Source organism: Clinocottus analis, unplaced genomic scaffold, assembly GCF_023055335.1.
Source record: "Clinocottus analis isolate CAN_PGR_092001 unplaced genomic scaffold, fCliAna1.0.p SCAF_10, whole genome shotgun sequence".
NCBI classification, from domain to species: Eukaryota; Metazoa; Chordata; class Actinopteri; order Perciformes; family Cottidae; genus Clinocottus; species Clinocottus analis.
In genome coordinates, this window is record NW_027175821.1 from 3,617,687 (window position 1) to 3,632,725 (window position 15,039).

General features: G+C 44.0%; 2 protein-coding genes across 2 annotated transcripts; both read right to left on the reverse strand.

The window, feature by feature from the left end:
• Positions 1 to 1,236: 1,236 nt before the first annotated feature.
• Positions 1,237 to 3,740, reverse strand: zgc:110843 (uncharacterized protein LOC541492 homolog). The gene is made up of 3 exons (XM_068584115.1): positions 3,572 to 3,740; positions 2,295 to 2,497; positions 1,237 to 2,153 (listed from the first exon to the last, which is right to left on the reverse strand). The coding sequence occupies exons 1-3, from the start codon at positions 3,633 to 3,635 to the stop codon at positions 2,064 to 2,066; spliced, it is 357 nt and encodes a 118-aa protein (XP_068440216.1). The 5' UTR covers positions 3,636 to 3,740; the 3' UTR covers positions 1,237 to 2,063.
• Positions 3,741 to 4,853: 1,113 nt separating this feature from the next.
• Positions 4,854 to 14,080, reverse strand: ube2d2 (ubiquitin-conjugating enzyme E2D 2 (UBC4/5 homolog, yeast)). Its single transcript, XM_068582862.1, has 7 exons — positions 13,825 to 14,080; positions 12,055 to 12,118; positions 9,144 to 9,175; positions 8,845 to 8,922; positions 8,583 to 8,688; positions 8,029 to 8,122; positions 4,854 to 6,208 (listed from the first exon to the last, which is right to left on the reverse strand). Exons 1-7 carry the CDS (start codon positions 13,846 to 13,848, stop codon positions 6,163 to 6,165), a joined length of 444 nt encoding a protein of 147 aa, XP_068438963.1. The 5' UTR covers positions 13,849 to 14,080; the 3' UTR covers positions 4,854 to 6,162.
• Positions 14,081 to 15,039: the final 959 nt, after the last annotated feature.

Consider the following 15,039-nt stretch of genomic DNA (forward strand, 5'->3'; position numbering starts at 1 on the left):
GCACGTCGGTGACGGCGAGACTAAGAATTGCATTAAAATAGAGAGAGATGTAAATACATTGGCTCTTTGTGTGTGTTTGTGTGTGTGTCTGTGTCTGTGTGTGAGTGTGTGTTCATCCAGAACAACAACGCACGTGTGTCCACGTCACTGTGAGTGATGTTATAGATGACTTGCTGCTCCAATAGTTCGGGGACGGAGGCGCCTGGGAGAAGTAAACGCAACGCGACATTATTATTTTTCTTCTAAAAAATATAGATTATCATGCGCATCCACACCGGAAGCCAGTGTCACACACATGACAGGAGAAGTTGCCGGCGTCTGTTCCAACAAGAGGTGGACGTTATGAAGTGGATATGAATAACCAAAACGGAACAACTTAACACGTATACTTAGTGTTCACCAAAACCTACTCAGACTTCTTGTAATTAGCAGCCAAAGTGAGTGGCGACATGCTCATATGACCCCAAAATATCATATACTATGCAGCTATTCATCGTACAGTAAATGCATATTTATTTATTAATGTGTGTTTAGTCCCTCTCTCTCGCCGTGGAGCTGTCTGTTAAAGGTGACTCCTCACGCGGGGACGGCGTAGTCCACTCCACCTCTTGTGAGAGCCCTCCGCTGCATCTGGCACGCAGCCAGATACCTCGTGCGCGAGTCCGTGTCAGTGTGTGTGTGGTGTGTGTGTGCGCGCGTGACGTTCGTGAGCGTGTCACTATGGGAGCAGGGGCCCACCGTACTCGCGTACACTGTCTGGCCCGGACTATCCGTGTAAACACAGCGTCTTCTAGTGGTCACCGCAAATACTGCCACATCTTAAAATGGCCACTGGTGCTGGTGGACACTGCAGCACGGCGGCCCCCTCCCTCCTCCCCCTCCCTCCCTGCCTCACCTCCAGCCAAGGCCCCTCTGACACACACGCGCACACACACACACACACACACACACACACACGGGGTCCCACTGCAGTCGCCACACGGGGCTGTTTACTCATTATCCCTGTCCACTGTTAATCTCTACACACACACACACACACACAGCTCTGCGTCGCTGCTAACGGAGGTGAAGTTGTTCAGCAAAGTGCATTTGATCCTGTGGTTCAAAACAAACACATGTAAGAGTTTATGCCCCGCTCCTCCTCCTCCTCCTCCTCTTCATCCTCCTCCCCTCCCGGAAATGCAGCAAGAGAAGCCCCTCCGGGTAAATAAAAATAAAGACGAGAAAGAGTACAAATCAGATGACTCGATGAGTTTTATTAACAATTTACAGAACAACGAATAGAGTCACACACACACACACACACACACACACACACGCACACGCACACGCACACCGCAGCCAGTAGAAAACAACTAACTTTGAAAAAAGCAAAAATATATCATTCATATGCATTGGTTTTTAACCCTTAACTGATTAAATACATGTTTCTTCAGAGAGCAGACAGTTACTGGTTTACAAACAGCAAGATAGTGTTTCAACGCATCCTAGTTTGAGAGTATTATTTAATTGAAAAGGGGAAAAAAACAGAGCTTCTGTTTTTTTTTAATCTGACTAAGCAGCTCAAAAAAATCATATCACGTGACATTCGTATGGGTTGTTGTGCGTTCACACTTCGGGGCGTAGGCTGTGGATTTAAAGACGAGACCGTCGCTGAATTCTAATTTAAATATTGGGCCGGCTGAGGCAACGAAGAGCCAGTAATCACGGCTCAACCACCTGCTCCACACCCATGGGAGTCGAGAAGGAAGGACGGGGGAGGGGAGGGAGAGACACAGGTAAAATATTTCACTTCCATCAGGTCCAGTGAGAATTTGATCTAAACTCTTCACATTGAGTTGGTGAAAAAGCAAATTGCGGCTTGTCAAAGTCCAATTTTCAGCGCTCTCTGGATTTTTGTTCTGGGCTATGAAGAATCTCCATTGTTTGATATGATTGCAACAGCGTCAAACCGTAACCGCTAATGGGGAAATACGCTAAATGATTGGACAAATAGAGGCCAGCAACACGAGAGAAGACAAAAGTCGGGCGATGGTTGAGGTTGCCGGACCTGGTGGCTTAAGTTAAGCGTCCTTCTTTTTGATGATGAGCGGTCCCACGTTGTCTCCGGTTTCATCGTTGTGCTTGGCGTGGGCTCCGTCGCAGTAAGGGAACTGTTAAAGAGGGAAACAATGAGTTGCTAAACACCCTTTGTACTTTACGATGCAAGTGAACATTGAAAAAGGAAAATCATTGGACATTAAAGTGTCTCTGCTTGCTCGGAGCAACAGGTACACGGCTACCGAGGCCCCGACCTTCTTTGACTTCCAGCAGCGGCAGTACACAGCCTTGGTGCCGATGTCCTCCATGTCGAAGCTGTGGACCACTTTGGGGCTATCTTTACTGATGGACGTGTTCACCATGCCCTTTTTACAGCTCCGCCCGCTCAGGTAATGGCTGACCAGGAAACCTCCGACGGCTGCAACCACCGCGACCGGCACCGCCACCACAAAGTGCTCTGGAGAGAGACAGGTGTCAGAAAGTAGAGGATAAAGAAGCCACAGTTTATTTATTGTATACTCATAACTGTCTGGACAAAATACTGACCACAGATGACTCAACCTCTCTCGTGAGCGACTTGCACAGGCTCATGGCATCCAGCTGCCAATTTAAGTACCATTGGAGTGTTGAATTTGTATCACCAAGTCTCTATTGCCTTGATTTAAAGTCTTAAACACTGGTTTTCTCTACATTTCTGCAGGTCAAAGCCTGGAGTGTACTAAGCCTTTAACATGTTTCTCACTAAAGAGACGTCCACCATTACAGTGACGCATAGAAACAGCACTGTAATCTCATGTTCACCTGTTGAGAAGGAATAAATAAATAAAAAAAACACCCAAGGTTTTGGATGACTCATGGTCTCGTTCAGATAAAGATACGACTGCCTGGGTTTAAAATAAATCGGTACTCCTACAGGTTCGCCATGTTGCATCATCTGAGGGAAAACTGAACGCTTTGGGAGGAATGTGCAGAGAGATATGTGCAGTGGTCTGTCGTCCCGGCTTTGTTTTAGCGAGGTCAACAGAGGCGTATCCAGCATCACATGCTGCAGCGCCGTTAAGACCAGCGGAACATGGGGGGGGGGGGGGGGGCGCGCATGCTGTCAGTCTGGATCAGCCAGTTCAGTGATTAGCTAGCTGCTTTGCTGGAGGCCATGATACAACGAAGACATTCCTGGAAGTCGACGCTGGGATCGCATCCAACGTGAGGCCTTTGCAGACACGGCCCAGAACTACCATCAAAGTGACCGTCAACTGAGTCAACACAGGCCAACTGAGTTCACCGCGCTAGCTAAAGGGCTGACAGGCAGCCAACGGATGGGCGGTTCTTAACACTGCAGCCAATTTAGAAATTAGATAGCCATTAAAGAGATATGTGCACTTCACGTTGAGTCCCGTACGTGCACGTTAGCCTACTAACCGTCACTTGGGTTTGGGTAACGTCGGGTCACAGATGTTAAGTTTACGTTGAGCGGCTAACGAGAACACTGATTTAATGCTAGCTTGCTCGTTAGCTAGAATGAATACGTTACCTTTGGATAACGTGAATCCCGGTTTGGTCAAAGCGGGCAGCGCTGCTAAATTCGGGGCTGGCATGTTTCTCCTGGACGGTGTTTTGTTTGTGCTCGGCGCTCAACAGCAGCAAGGTCATCCGGGGAGTCTCACTGAACTCTGTCAGCTCCACAAGCACTGTGCTCGGCCTCCTACGTCATTGAGTAGCAACCAATCAGGTCTGAGGAGGAGGGAGGAAGGGGTATCAAAGATATTAAACTGTCTTCGCCGCACTTCCGTCTTCGCATTACTGCTGTTTGAGGACCGAACAGCATTTCAGTCATTCATTTTTTATTTTTTTACAGTTAAGGAGTTTCACGTTAACCAGCACAACTATACCATGTATATTTTATACATTGTTATTGTTTAACAATTGATTTAATTTAATTGTTGATTAATTTGACAAGATCTCAAAAACTGCTCTCTGGCATTGTCCTAAGCCACATTTACAGTATGATACGACTTAACTAATTGTAACTTATTGTTTCATGTAATTACTTTTTCTTTGTTTCCCCGATAAATATGTATTGTTTATCTTATATTGCACATTGGAGCACGCCGGTCGACGACCGAACGTTTTCACAGGGGGAGAATCATCTTGACGGCTGCGAGCTTTGGCGAGTCCCGTTTCCTTTTAGATAACTACTTTGTCTAGTGCCGTGATTATGCAAAGATAAGCCACAAAAGTGGTTTCTGCGTTTTATTTCATAAACCTGTCGACTTGTTTAAAAGAAAAAAAACTCCGAGTCCATCTTGGGCAACGATTTGTTGGTATATGAACACGGAATCGTCACAGATTGAAATGTAATGCTCTGCAATGTCGTTACATAGAATCACCACCAGAGGGCAACAAAGCAATCTACCATCTTGAACATTTAAACAATTTTGTAACATTTGGAGAAAAAAAGAAAATAATCACATGACTGTAACATATAAATGTGATTGTCATGGTCTAAATGCATTCTTTAAAACCACACATTTAGTTTAATTTCACTTAAAATATTGCACACATACATACACAATGCACTTCTAATGAATTCGGAACAATTACAAAACTCTTTACGTTTCAGTGAAGGTTTTTTTATTTACCAGACATTCCCCAATACCCACAAAGAATGCAACTATCTAACAGAAATACCGTGTGGGAAAGGCAGGTATTATTTATCATGTCATCCATAATTGCAACCTGTGTAACATTTCTCTTTCCTACCTCTCTCTGTGTGTGTCCTCCAAAAGGGCCCCGAGAATGAGTCAACACAGGAATAATGGGTTTTTATTACACAGTTTAATCAACACACAAAGCTCAACGAGCCTCTCAGGTAATTCAATATACAGAGGTTTTGTGCAAGAAGAGTGGGTTCTCCTCGCACCCAGAGCCCAAGCCAGTCCCATAGCCATTTAAGATGTTAGCCTCTAATTTAACAATAGCAAAAAAAAAAAAAAGAAAAAAAAAAGAGAAACCAAATAAGGAGAAAATAAAATGCAACCTAAAAGAGTTATGGGGGGTGGGGGGAAGAGGGAGGGCGGGGAGATAAAAAAAAAAAAAAAAAACACAGGTTAAACTAAGAAAAATAAATTGCTTAAATACCTGGTCCAGAACCTCCACTTTGTGAGTAAAGAAAAGTTGGCGGTAGTGGTGGGGGGGTGACATGGGGTTACAATTGTGCGTGCATGTGTGTCTATGTGTGTGTGTACAAAGGGGTCAACTTAGTTGGGGGGCGGGGAAGGAGAGGGTGAGGGAGTTGGGAGCGAGAGGTGTAGAGGATAAATCCAAGTCCTTTCATAGAATCCAACAGAACACCAGAATAGGCCGTTTCTCCACAGCCTGCAATGATTCCTTTTAAGTATTCATAATATAAAATACAGAGTGCCCTTCGACTCGTGCCAAAAACAAAACCACTTTCTTGAATTGTCACCTCTACAGATGGGAATTATAAAAAGGTGACAAGATCAGAAAGGATGCAGAGTGTAAAAATCCTACTGTCCCCCACCTCCCCTAAATAATTAGGGGAAAAAAGGAGGAGGAAAAAAAAGGGTCCCCTCCAAGTTTTACAGAAAGGAATGCTTTTAAGGATTAACGTCTGAGGAAGGGGGGGAGGATACAGGTGAGTGGAAGAAATAAGTAGAGGAGAGGAGGGGAGTGGGGCAGCCCAACCTGCGTGGTGACAACATGTAACGCAATACAGAAGTCAAGAGATGGGGCCAGAGGTCACGAGGGAGGGAGGAGGTGGAAAAGGAGCAGGGAGAGATGGGAGTTACCGTTGCAAGCAGACAATATGTACACTGGAGGGAGGAGGGCATGTGAGCTGAGAGGAGGGAGGGGATGGGAGACAGAGTCAAACAGAGGGAGGAGGGAGAGAGAGAGACGGAGAGGGGGAGGGGCAGAGGGAGTTTTACAGGTACTCTGGTGAAGGGGAGGCGTGGCTCAAAGAAAGCACTCCAACGGAAACCAACAAGATCTTGTTTTAAACTTTTCATTTGTTTGAATGGTTTTTTGTTTGTTTTCTCTTTACGTCTGAAGCTCCCCTAACCTTATGTCGTAGAGGTGGTTGGCCATGATTCTAACCCAACACTACATTGCATACTTTTGTGTCCATTCCCGAGCTATTCTGTTGTACCTGTGAACAAGCAGAGAGAGAGAGATAGAAGGGGTGTTAGTTGTTTAGCAACATTAGGATTTTGTTACATCTTTTTACAAATCAAAAAATCAGTTATGGGAGAAAACCTGCAACACGTTCAAATAATTTTTTTCTGTGTCCATCCTACGTTTTAGCCGCTTTGCTTGCAGCAGCAGCAGAGATGCCAGCTGGCTGGTCCTCTACAAGGACACAGAGAGCAAACGCTGCCGTCCAGTTAGTAGCAGGGAGAAGAGCTTTAAGCTATCGCTCAATCAAAAACGACGGCCAGTCTCACTGAACTGATTAACGGTGATGTTTTGTACCAGGAGAGCGCAAACGGGACCCAAAAAAAAAAGCAGAAGACCTACAGAAGGATGGAATTTACTCTTATTTCTGTTTATCATGAACCCCGTCAGCTGAGAGGCGTCTTTAGAGACTGATGAGCAGCCTCATGACGGAGCTGAGGACACAGTCAAACAGGTTGTTATGGAAAAAAAAAAGACTTTCAACCAAAAATAAACTTTCAAAAGGCACATTATATTATTCATCGATGAGCCTCGAAGCTCCCGAGTTGCATTTTTACAAACGACTACGTAACCGTGATGCGTTCGTATCATCGGTGAACATGAGCATTAAAACTGAGTTTACGGTGGAGCAGCGGCTCTGCAGCTGAACCGGGCATTGCATGATACGTTCCTCATGACCGTAGGCAAATATCAGAAATAATGTTGCGTATTGATAAAAAAAAAACGAAAATTATGAACCACAGACATGACAAATTGGAGAGCTTTTTAGAGGATTATTTTATCCATGTATCACATTTTTGTATATTCCCATTTTAGACAAGCACGATAATCTCATTTCACGCAGCCACGACTTGTTAGCAAGTTTTTTTTCCAGCTATATAAATAACACCCTGACGTGCATATCGGGCTGCGTTAGCCCCAAAAAGCATTAACGACGTCACAAGCAAAGTCATTTGCTGGGAAGAAATGTTTCTCAGAATGTTGTATTAAATGGTAAAGCTCTGCATTCGTATTAATCTTGTATACATAAGTTGCTACACGCTTTAATCATCCTTCCTGAACGGCCACAACCCGCCACTCGCTTCTACCCGCTGACAATTTCAATAAAGTTCATTCAAACAAGACGGCAATGTCAATGTTCGTCAATGTTGAGGATGAACGGCACGGTACTGTGAACACAAAGTAAGAAGAAAACAAGAGAAGTATGGAGCCACAGAAGGCTAGAAGATCTGATTCTATCCATCCATCCATCTACAACATATGTAAAATATTCCTCCAGTAACAACAAAACCAGTCCAACACAGTTGATTGCAGATCTTTTGACTGCGACCATGTGGTGAAACCGGACTGTGGTTTTGCTGCAAGATGGCCGACCAAAGTTTCTGACCTGGCAGAATTAAATCCTCTTTCTTTTGAACAGTAAGCGTCTGTTCATCTTCAAAGCCAGTTCCTGTAATATAACCTGGAAAGACGCTTAAAACCGGCTATCTTTCTGTCTGTTGGCAGGAAGACGACACACAAACTGGAAATCTTCAAATATTGTCTTTCCAACTTTTGTTACATCCCTCGCGATAGCTGCAGACTCCATACCGCGAATAAGGCTTTGAAAATCGATAATCTATAGCGAGACGGAGCTCCTGTCCTCCAGCAGCCGGTTTGCGACGCTGACTTTGATCAGAACTTTGATCAGAACCGGCCGCTGCACGTCTCCACCCGAGCCGGAGGAGAATTGAGGCACTGCACGTCAACAAATCCAAATACATGCGAGTTGCAGCGCAAAACAGGAAAACTTACTTTTCCCTGTCCGTCTTGTAGATGCGGGCAATCTCGGGTACTAAGGGGTCGTCCGGGTTTGGGTCACACAGCAGAGAGCAGATGGACAGGAGGACTGGAACGGACCAGTTAAACAAGTCAGTACTTCACAGGTATAAAAATGTTATTTTAACAATTTATGCCAATTTCCTTCAGAAGACCCTCAGATGAAAGTCAGACAGAGGATGTGTCGCAGCTATAGAACTGTTAATAATACATGCAACTAAGATTTAAAAGCTCTGTGCATGACACCAGTCAAAGCAGCTCCAGCAGTGAGCGCTGCATGGAAAGGTCTGAAGCTGACATTTAAGGAGAGAGCGCTGCAGTTTGATACGAGGACCTCTGCGGGAGAAAAGCTGCAAACGATTATTTGTGGGAAGTGGTTTCATATAAAAAAGGAAACCAACGTGTTTCCACTCTTCCCTTATTCTTAACACGCCCCTTATGAAGACAATAGCGTCTGTCATTTAATCTGGAACAGCGTGAGCCAAAGGCCAGTTCAAACTAAAATATATAAAGAAATAAAAAGCGTCTACCTTTGGAGATGGTGAGAGCCGGAGACCACTGTGATCGCAGAATGTCAAGACAAATGCTGCCGTTGCTGTTGATATTTGGGTGGTAGATTCTTGTGGTAAATGCAACCTGGAGACAAGCGGAGAGAGAAGAAATGTAAGCGGAGGAGCGAGGGGGGGAGAACGGGGGCAGGTGAGAGCAACAACAGGAAACGTAATGATGTGAAGCCGCGGCGTGTTTTAGCGGGCATGAGGCCGTTGCTTGGTTCACGTACGCCTCGCTCACCTTTGGCGGTTTGAAGGGGTAGTCTGTGGGGAAGTGTATGGTCAAGAAGAAAACCCCGCTCTGGTAAGGACTGTCATTCTAAGAGCAGAGAGAGAGATGCACATTCATCTCATTACTGACGGCAGAGCAGGAAGAGGAACGTTACTTTGAAAATCACAGTAACTCAAGAGCTCCGGTACGGAGAGTAAAAAATAAATAAAATAAAGAACATTCTTTCACCATCTGTGTGAACGTTAATTCAAAGTTTAAACCAGGGCTGTGTATAAAATCAGTTATATGCAAGTGAAGTGAATACTTACAGGTCCCATTATTGTGGCTTGCCAGTGAAACACTGAAACAAAAAACAAGACATTGTTTAGGAAACACCAGGAACACAACGCACGGCTGAGAAAGTGTGTGTGTAAATACGGCCTCATCAAGCGAGCGCGTGTATTTCGGACAGTTGAGTAACAGGCTCTTACATAAAGAGGTATTTTTAAACTGTAAAAGGGTAAGGGGTCACATAATGGCAGGGGACTCGCATTTAGATTCAGGAAGGGCTCCTTATCTGTTTAACACCCAAACTGCTACGTCAGAGGAAAGTTATCCCACCATGAAGGATCATTTGTAAAAAGACATCACTAACAAAATGCAAACCATCAGAATCTGAATTTGGGAGCATTTAAACATCGAGCCTCCTGTTGACGGTCTGAGAGCAGATGTCACGTTAACAACAAAGAAAAGTAAACCACAGTAAATATGTCACGAGAAGCAAACTGTCTTGTGCTTTACAGCGGAGCGGTTTATTTGATGTTGGATGGCAGGAAGTGACACGTTCAGAGCGACGCTGCTGTTGAGAACGTGTCTGTTGATGTCACTGGAACCAACTACACAGGCAACTGTTGTTAACACTTATATAATGAAGTCACGATAATGTAGAGTCATATGTTTAGTAAAGCGTTCTGTCTGTGGCGAGTTAGTTAGATCAACTCCACACAAGCAAACACAAAGAGCATTTTATAGGAAAGCTATTAATGTGTGAAAATGTTGATAGATAGACACGTTAATCAACAGGTCCACAAGGCGGAGGTTCTTCATGAGGGGAAAGAACCCGACCCGATGTACAATGAACCCTTAAAATGGGAGAAAATACTAATTTCTTAATGCATAAACCCAACTTCTTAATGTTTTCATTTTAGCAGAAAGACTAAGATGCAACCCCATTATGTCAATACATCAAAATAAAAAACATCTAAAATACATATTATGATAATAAATAACAGATTGAGCTAATGCTAATGGGAACTAAACTGCACGTCGTGATGAAAAGGCATAGTTTTGATTCTGATATGGAATCATTGCGCCGACTATGTTAAGCGACGACTGATTGTCCTTCAGACAGGAGAGATGTGGCTCTCAGTGACAAAGTCACTCCCAGGGGTTCATGTTTGGTTGCTTTATTATATTCATTTTGTATTCAAATCAAATAATTTGGGTTTAACTGTTTGCTATGCATGTACATTGTACGACCCCCCCGCCCTCCAGCCTCCGCTTCGTGATGATAGGGAAGCATGCCAATGTATAGGTGTGTGTGCTGTGCGCGTGTTGTGTGCGCTTCAGGCCCGCCTCACGTGCTCTGTATGAATGTGTGTGTAAGCGCACTCGGCTGAGGAGTTGTGTCCTGCCGAGCAGAGAGTCGCCGTCAATTATTTTTGCACCGACGGCGAAACACATTGCAAATTGCATTGAACACACAAACGAAGGAATTCCTGATCAGACTACGGGCTACTTCGGAAAACACAGGTGGCAACTTGACAAACACTCATGTTGATTGGCTTAATGAATAAGTTCTTGTTTTGTTTTTTTAACAGCAGAGCCACCTCTAAAGCAGACTATAAAAGTTGAAATAACTGGCCCATATGAGGAAAATGTAGGCTATTGCTTCGACTCACACTACAATGTCTTTAAGGTTTTTGTTCTGTTGAATTTTTTTGTTTTATTTAGGGGGTTTTGGAAGATTGCAAAGATAACAAAAATTATGTGGAATTACCTGCAGAAATGTATATGATCATGTTTGGCATATCTTTATTGATAAATTATACTATTTAAAAACAAATACATAGACTAGATAAAGCATGGGATTGAAGACATGTCCCCCCTTATAATAACTCTGCTTATTTGCGTTGAATAAGAGGATTTATGTTCCTTGTAAAACGATAGAGTAAGCATTATGTTGCATGTCTTGATAAACCTGACAGTGAAGGTGGCAATAGTCTCATGATTTTAAATTACAAAAGTTCTGATTAGTCAGGAATAGGTGCGGTTTTAAATGAATGGCTATTATCAGACAGAATGGGCTAAAATGCCCAAGCAGCCTAAATGTCTGTGACAACATGTTAAGCATTGAGTCAGCAAACTCATTAGAATATGCAGAGCTATGCCAGAGGCCCCCGGACTTGGGCTTTAATTGTCAAAAATGTTCTCTCAACCAAATCAGAAGATTCACAAAGGTGGTTGTATTAACTTCTGTATTACATGAGAGCTGATGGCAGAAACAGTTGAGACTAGTCAGATAAAAGTTGCTGCCCATCATTGTCTATTTTTTACTGAACTATATAATATTATTAAGGTTTCAAAGAAAATATCTACAGCATGTATGAAATGTATTAAATCATATGTCCTGAAATTACAGAAAAACACTGAGTTCATAAATGCCTAGGGGTTATTTTGGGGTTAATCTTTTTGGGATAAAAAAGTGTGTGTATTGTACATTGATAATGAAGGAAAATCCCAGTCTGCATTTACTTCTAGACTACAAAACAATTACGTCATCGCTCGATAAGAATTCCCCCTTGTACCTATCCTGAAAGGAAAAGTGAAACGGGCCCGTTGCAATAGAGTTCACAAGAGGCAGTGCAGGCATTTCCTGCTTCCACTTGCTCAAAAAAAACAGATACTTCCTTAAATTAGTTAAATGGTCAGAACTCCTCACATAAAAAGCCAGCATTGATGAGTTATTCATTTATTTTTCTTCGCAAAGTTACAAGACTGTGGCTTGAAAACATTTGAAGTGTTCCAGTTGCAGTTTGTGGCAAACTATTGCTTAAATTGATTCAGATATAAGGCTATAAGGCATTACTGGTGGTGTAATTTGTGAGTAGTTGTTGTTGTTGGTCGAGCACAACTCACACACAGCTACCAGGTTAATGTTGGTTTAGATGATGAACTTACTGTCATCTCCTACTGGTCCTGCAGAACACTGGGCCGGTGGGTCCCGTGCCAAGTCGTTCAACTCCTGAGACAAACAAATGACAAGTCACTTGATCGTGTCCTTGCACAGCATTTTCACAAACAATCACCTGCATTACACACCAATATCACACACAGAGAAGTCCCAGACAAAAGGATGCTCAATAATCAGATGTTTCAACTACCACCTTCGATTTAAATCCATGTTTGTAAACAGATCTGAAGGCCAGAGCCACTGCAAATGCAACACAGCGTCTCTGCCATAGTAACAACTCACAAGACAAGTCCCACTGACACAACACTACAGTAGCACCGTGGGCTTTGCATGCCGGCGTGGCCAACGTTATATAATAGCATTTCTCCAGGTGGAGCAGGGAGAGCGTGTGGCAGCCAAACTGGGACAAGTCCACAGACACAGGAGTGTAAACAAGAGCATCTGCTCGTCGTGTGTATCCTCCGCGTAACGTCACGGTGCCAGCGTTAGCTAGCTTAGCTAGCTCGTCGGGGCGCTCGGGTTCGACAGCAGCACCAGGGCGTAAAGTGGTGGTTTAGCTAGCTGGCTGCTTTAGCCACATCGGGACATGGCCTCACGTTACTGCAAGGGGATTCACAACGACCCGACACAACACAGCGTTCAACGAGTTCAACCCAACACACGGCATACTCTCGATCTGCTTGCTCGCCTGCTGTCAGCAACATGGCATCAAAGGCGAACAACGCGTGGGGCCTGTTTTCACCACAGCGACACTCTGCTAACACCGCTAGGGTTTCTTGCATATCGCTCGAATACAAGCAGAATGACGAATACGAGCAAAAACACCAATATTGTCCACGACTGCCCGACAACGGGTTTGTGCATTACGGATAATATCATTAACAATATCACGTTAATTACAACAACACAAAAACAGGGATACGGTATACAGAAGCGTAACGTTTGGTTACGTCCATCCTGATGTGTTGGATGTTACCGTTCTACCTACATCCAATCATTAATCCACCAAAATGCAAGTTAGCTGCAATAAAGTGAGATAAATGGCAAATCGGTAGGTAAAATAAGCGCGAGCGTCCTGTCGCTAGCAAGTGTCTTGTCGCTAGCAAGTGTCCTGACGCTAGCGTCGCCGCTAGCCGGACAACTTATCTGTCAAATCAAGGAGCAGGTTCATCTTAAACGACTGTAATAGTTGACACAAGCCACCTTGACGACAGTACGGGGCTACCACGGAGAAACCCGGTAGCATTAACGGGTACGAACGTAAACTACCGTCCCGTTAACGGCACAGATGCATCGTTAACGACTGGCGTCACCGTAACGTTATTAAGCTAGCTCGGGCAGAAGCTTATCGGAGCGAGCCAACCTCCGGGACATAATGGCAGCCAGAGACGGCTTGCAGCTGGTATCGCGTCCACCAGAGACGGCATCGCTAAAACAGACAGCACGTCGATGGTGGACCCGTGTGACATAACCGAGAGCAGCCATCACGGAGGCTACTTGTAGCGTACGGAGTGTAACGGTTCAGTTGGCCTGTTTGTAGTGGAATCAGACAGGCGGCGCGTTGCTGCTCTCACAAGCGTCACTCACTATTTAGAGACCGTTAGCTGGTTGTTCAACCCAAGTTTGACTTATTTATTCAATATTGTTGTGTTATTCTCAATGTAGTAACCCGGGCAGACGAGCATCGGATGGGCAACCTCGCGATTAAATCCCCGGCGAAACTGCGAAATCCTGGGCCTCGTCGTTCACTTCCTTACCTTGTGAATTCTTTTCAGAGCCATTGTTGTGCTAGCGCTTCTGTCAGGGGAAACGTGCGATTAAAATGGCGATTGATATCACTGTCCGTTGGTATAACTGTAACTTGTTTGATCGCAGAGCTCCGTTACTGTACACGTAATGTACCAATCGTTACCAGAAGGAACCACCGATAAAATTTCGAGACGAAACTGAAAGATAGAAGGGGTAGAACCGCGGTCCTTCCTCCTACTGCAGCGGCTACCAAATCACTGCGGCCTGCGCTCTGCCAGCAGCAACACCGAGAACACTTCCGAAACCAACCCTTCACAATAAAAGCCCGTCGCCTTGCGTCCAAGCTGACTACAACCTTATAAGTTATATACAAAAAATGATTATGATGGCTGTACTGTGTTCCTCATACAATGATTTAATCTGCAGAGTTTAAAATAAACTAAATGTCATGCCAAATCACAGTGTAAAAGTTCTATGTGTCTGTATATGTGCACCAAAAGAAGAATGAGCAGTCAATAGGCTACTTTAAAACTCTGTCAGCTGATTATGTGTTGTTTCTAAAAAGACAATTCCATATTATTGGACTACAAGTATCCATTATTTTTTTATTGATTAGTTTGACTTGTATTGTCTCAACTCATTTGTTGATAAATTGTCATAACTGGTGAAAAATACACAATATTTTGCATTGTTTTTTGTACCCAAAGTCATGTCTTCATACTGGGTGTGCCCAACCAAGTGTCCAAAACCCAGACATACTAAATTTTGTCATCCATAAAACAGCAGATAATGTTTGACACCAGAAAAAAAAGAATGAATTATATTAAGAGTTGATGATTAATTTGAAGATGACTAATTGTTTCTACATATTACGATATTTGTATTCCTTTGTTCAGAGACCAATATATTGTGTGTTATTTATTTAACGTGTATGACGAAAACACGAAATGACTTTATTGGAACTTTAAAAAAAAATAAAAAAAGGCACCCTTTTATGCTGTAAACCAGCCGGAGAAGCCGGAAGTCGCAGTTGGAGCGCGTCTCTCACTGCGCTACTGCTCGAAAGCCTTCCGCCGACATGAGCACGTAAAGGGATCACAGTTGCAGTGCAGGCTGGAGACGTAGTGCTGCAACTGGCCCCATTGTGGCTCCGTGCATGCGACGGCTAGACTGTGTTCACATGGCCCGGACGGATCCAAAATGTCTACCCAGCATGCATTTTG

Coding starts and splice junctions, on each gene's coding strand:
- ube2d2 (XM_068582862.1), bottom strand. CDS start 13,848: ATGGCTCTGAAAAGAATTCACAAG. Junction 12,119..13,824: donor CTCTGAAAAGAATTCACAAG/GTAAGGAAGTGA, acceptor TGTTTGTCTCAG/GAGTTGAACGACTTGGCACG. Junction 6,209..8,028: donor TACAAGACGGACAGGGAAAA/GTAAGTTTTCCT, acceptor GCTTGTTCACAG/GTACAACAGAATAGCTCGGG.
- zgc:110843 (XM_068584115.1), bottom strand. CDS start 3,635: ATGCCAGCCCCGAATTTAGCAGCGCTGCCCGCTTTGACCAAACCGGGA. Junction 2,498..3,571: donor GGGATTCACGTTATCCAAAG/GTAACGTATTCA, acceptor GTCTCTCTCCAG/AGCACTTTGTGGTGGCGGTG. Junction 2,154..2,294: donor GCTGCTGGAAGTCAAAGAAG/GTCGGGGCCTCG, acceptor CCTCTTTAACAG/TTCCCTTACTGCGACGGAGC.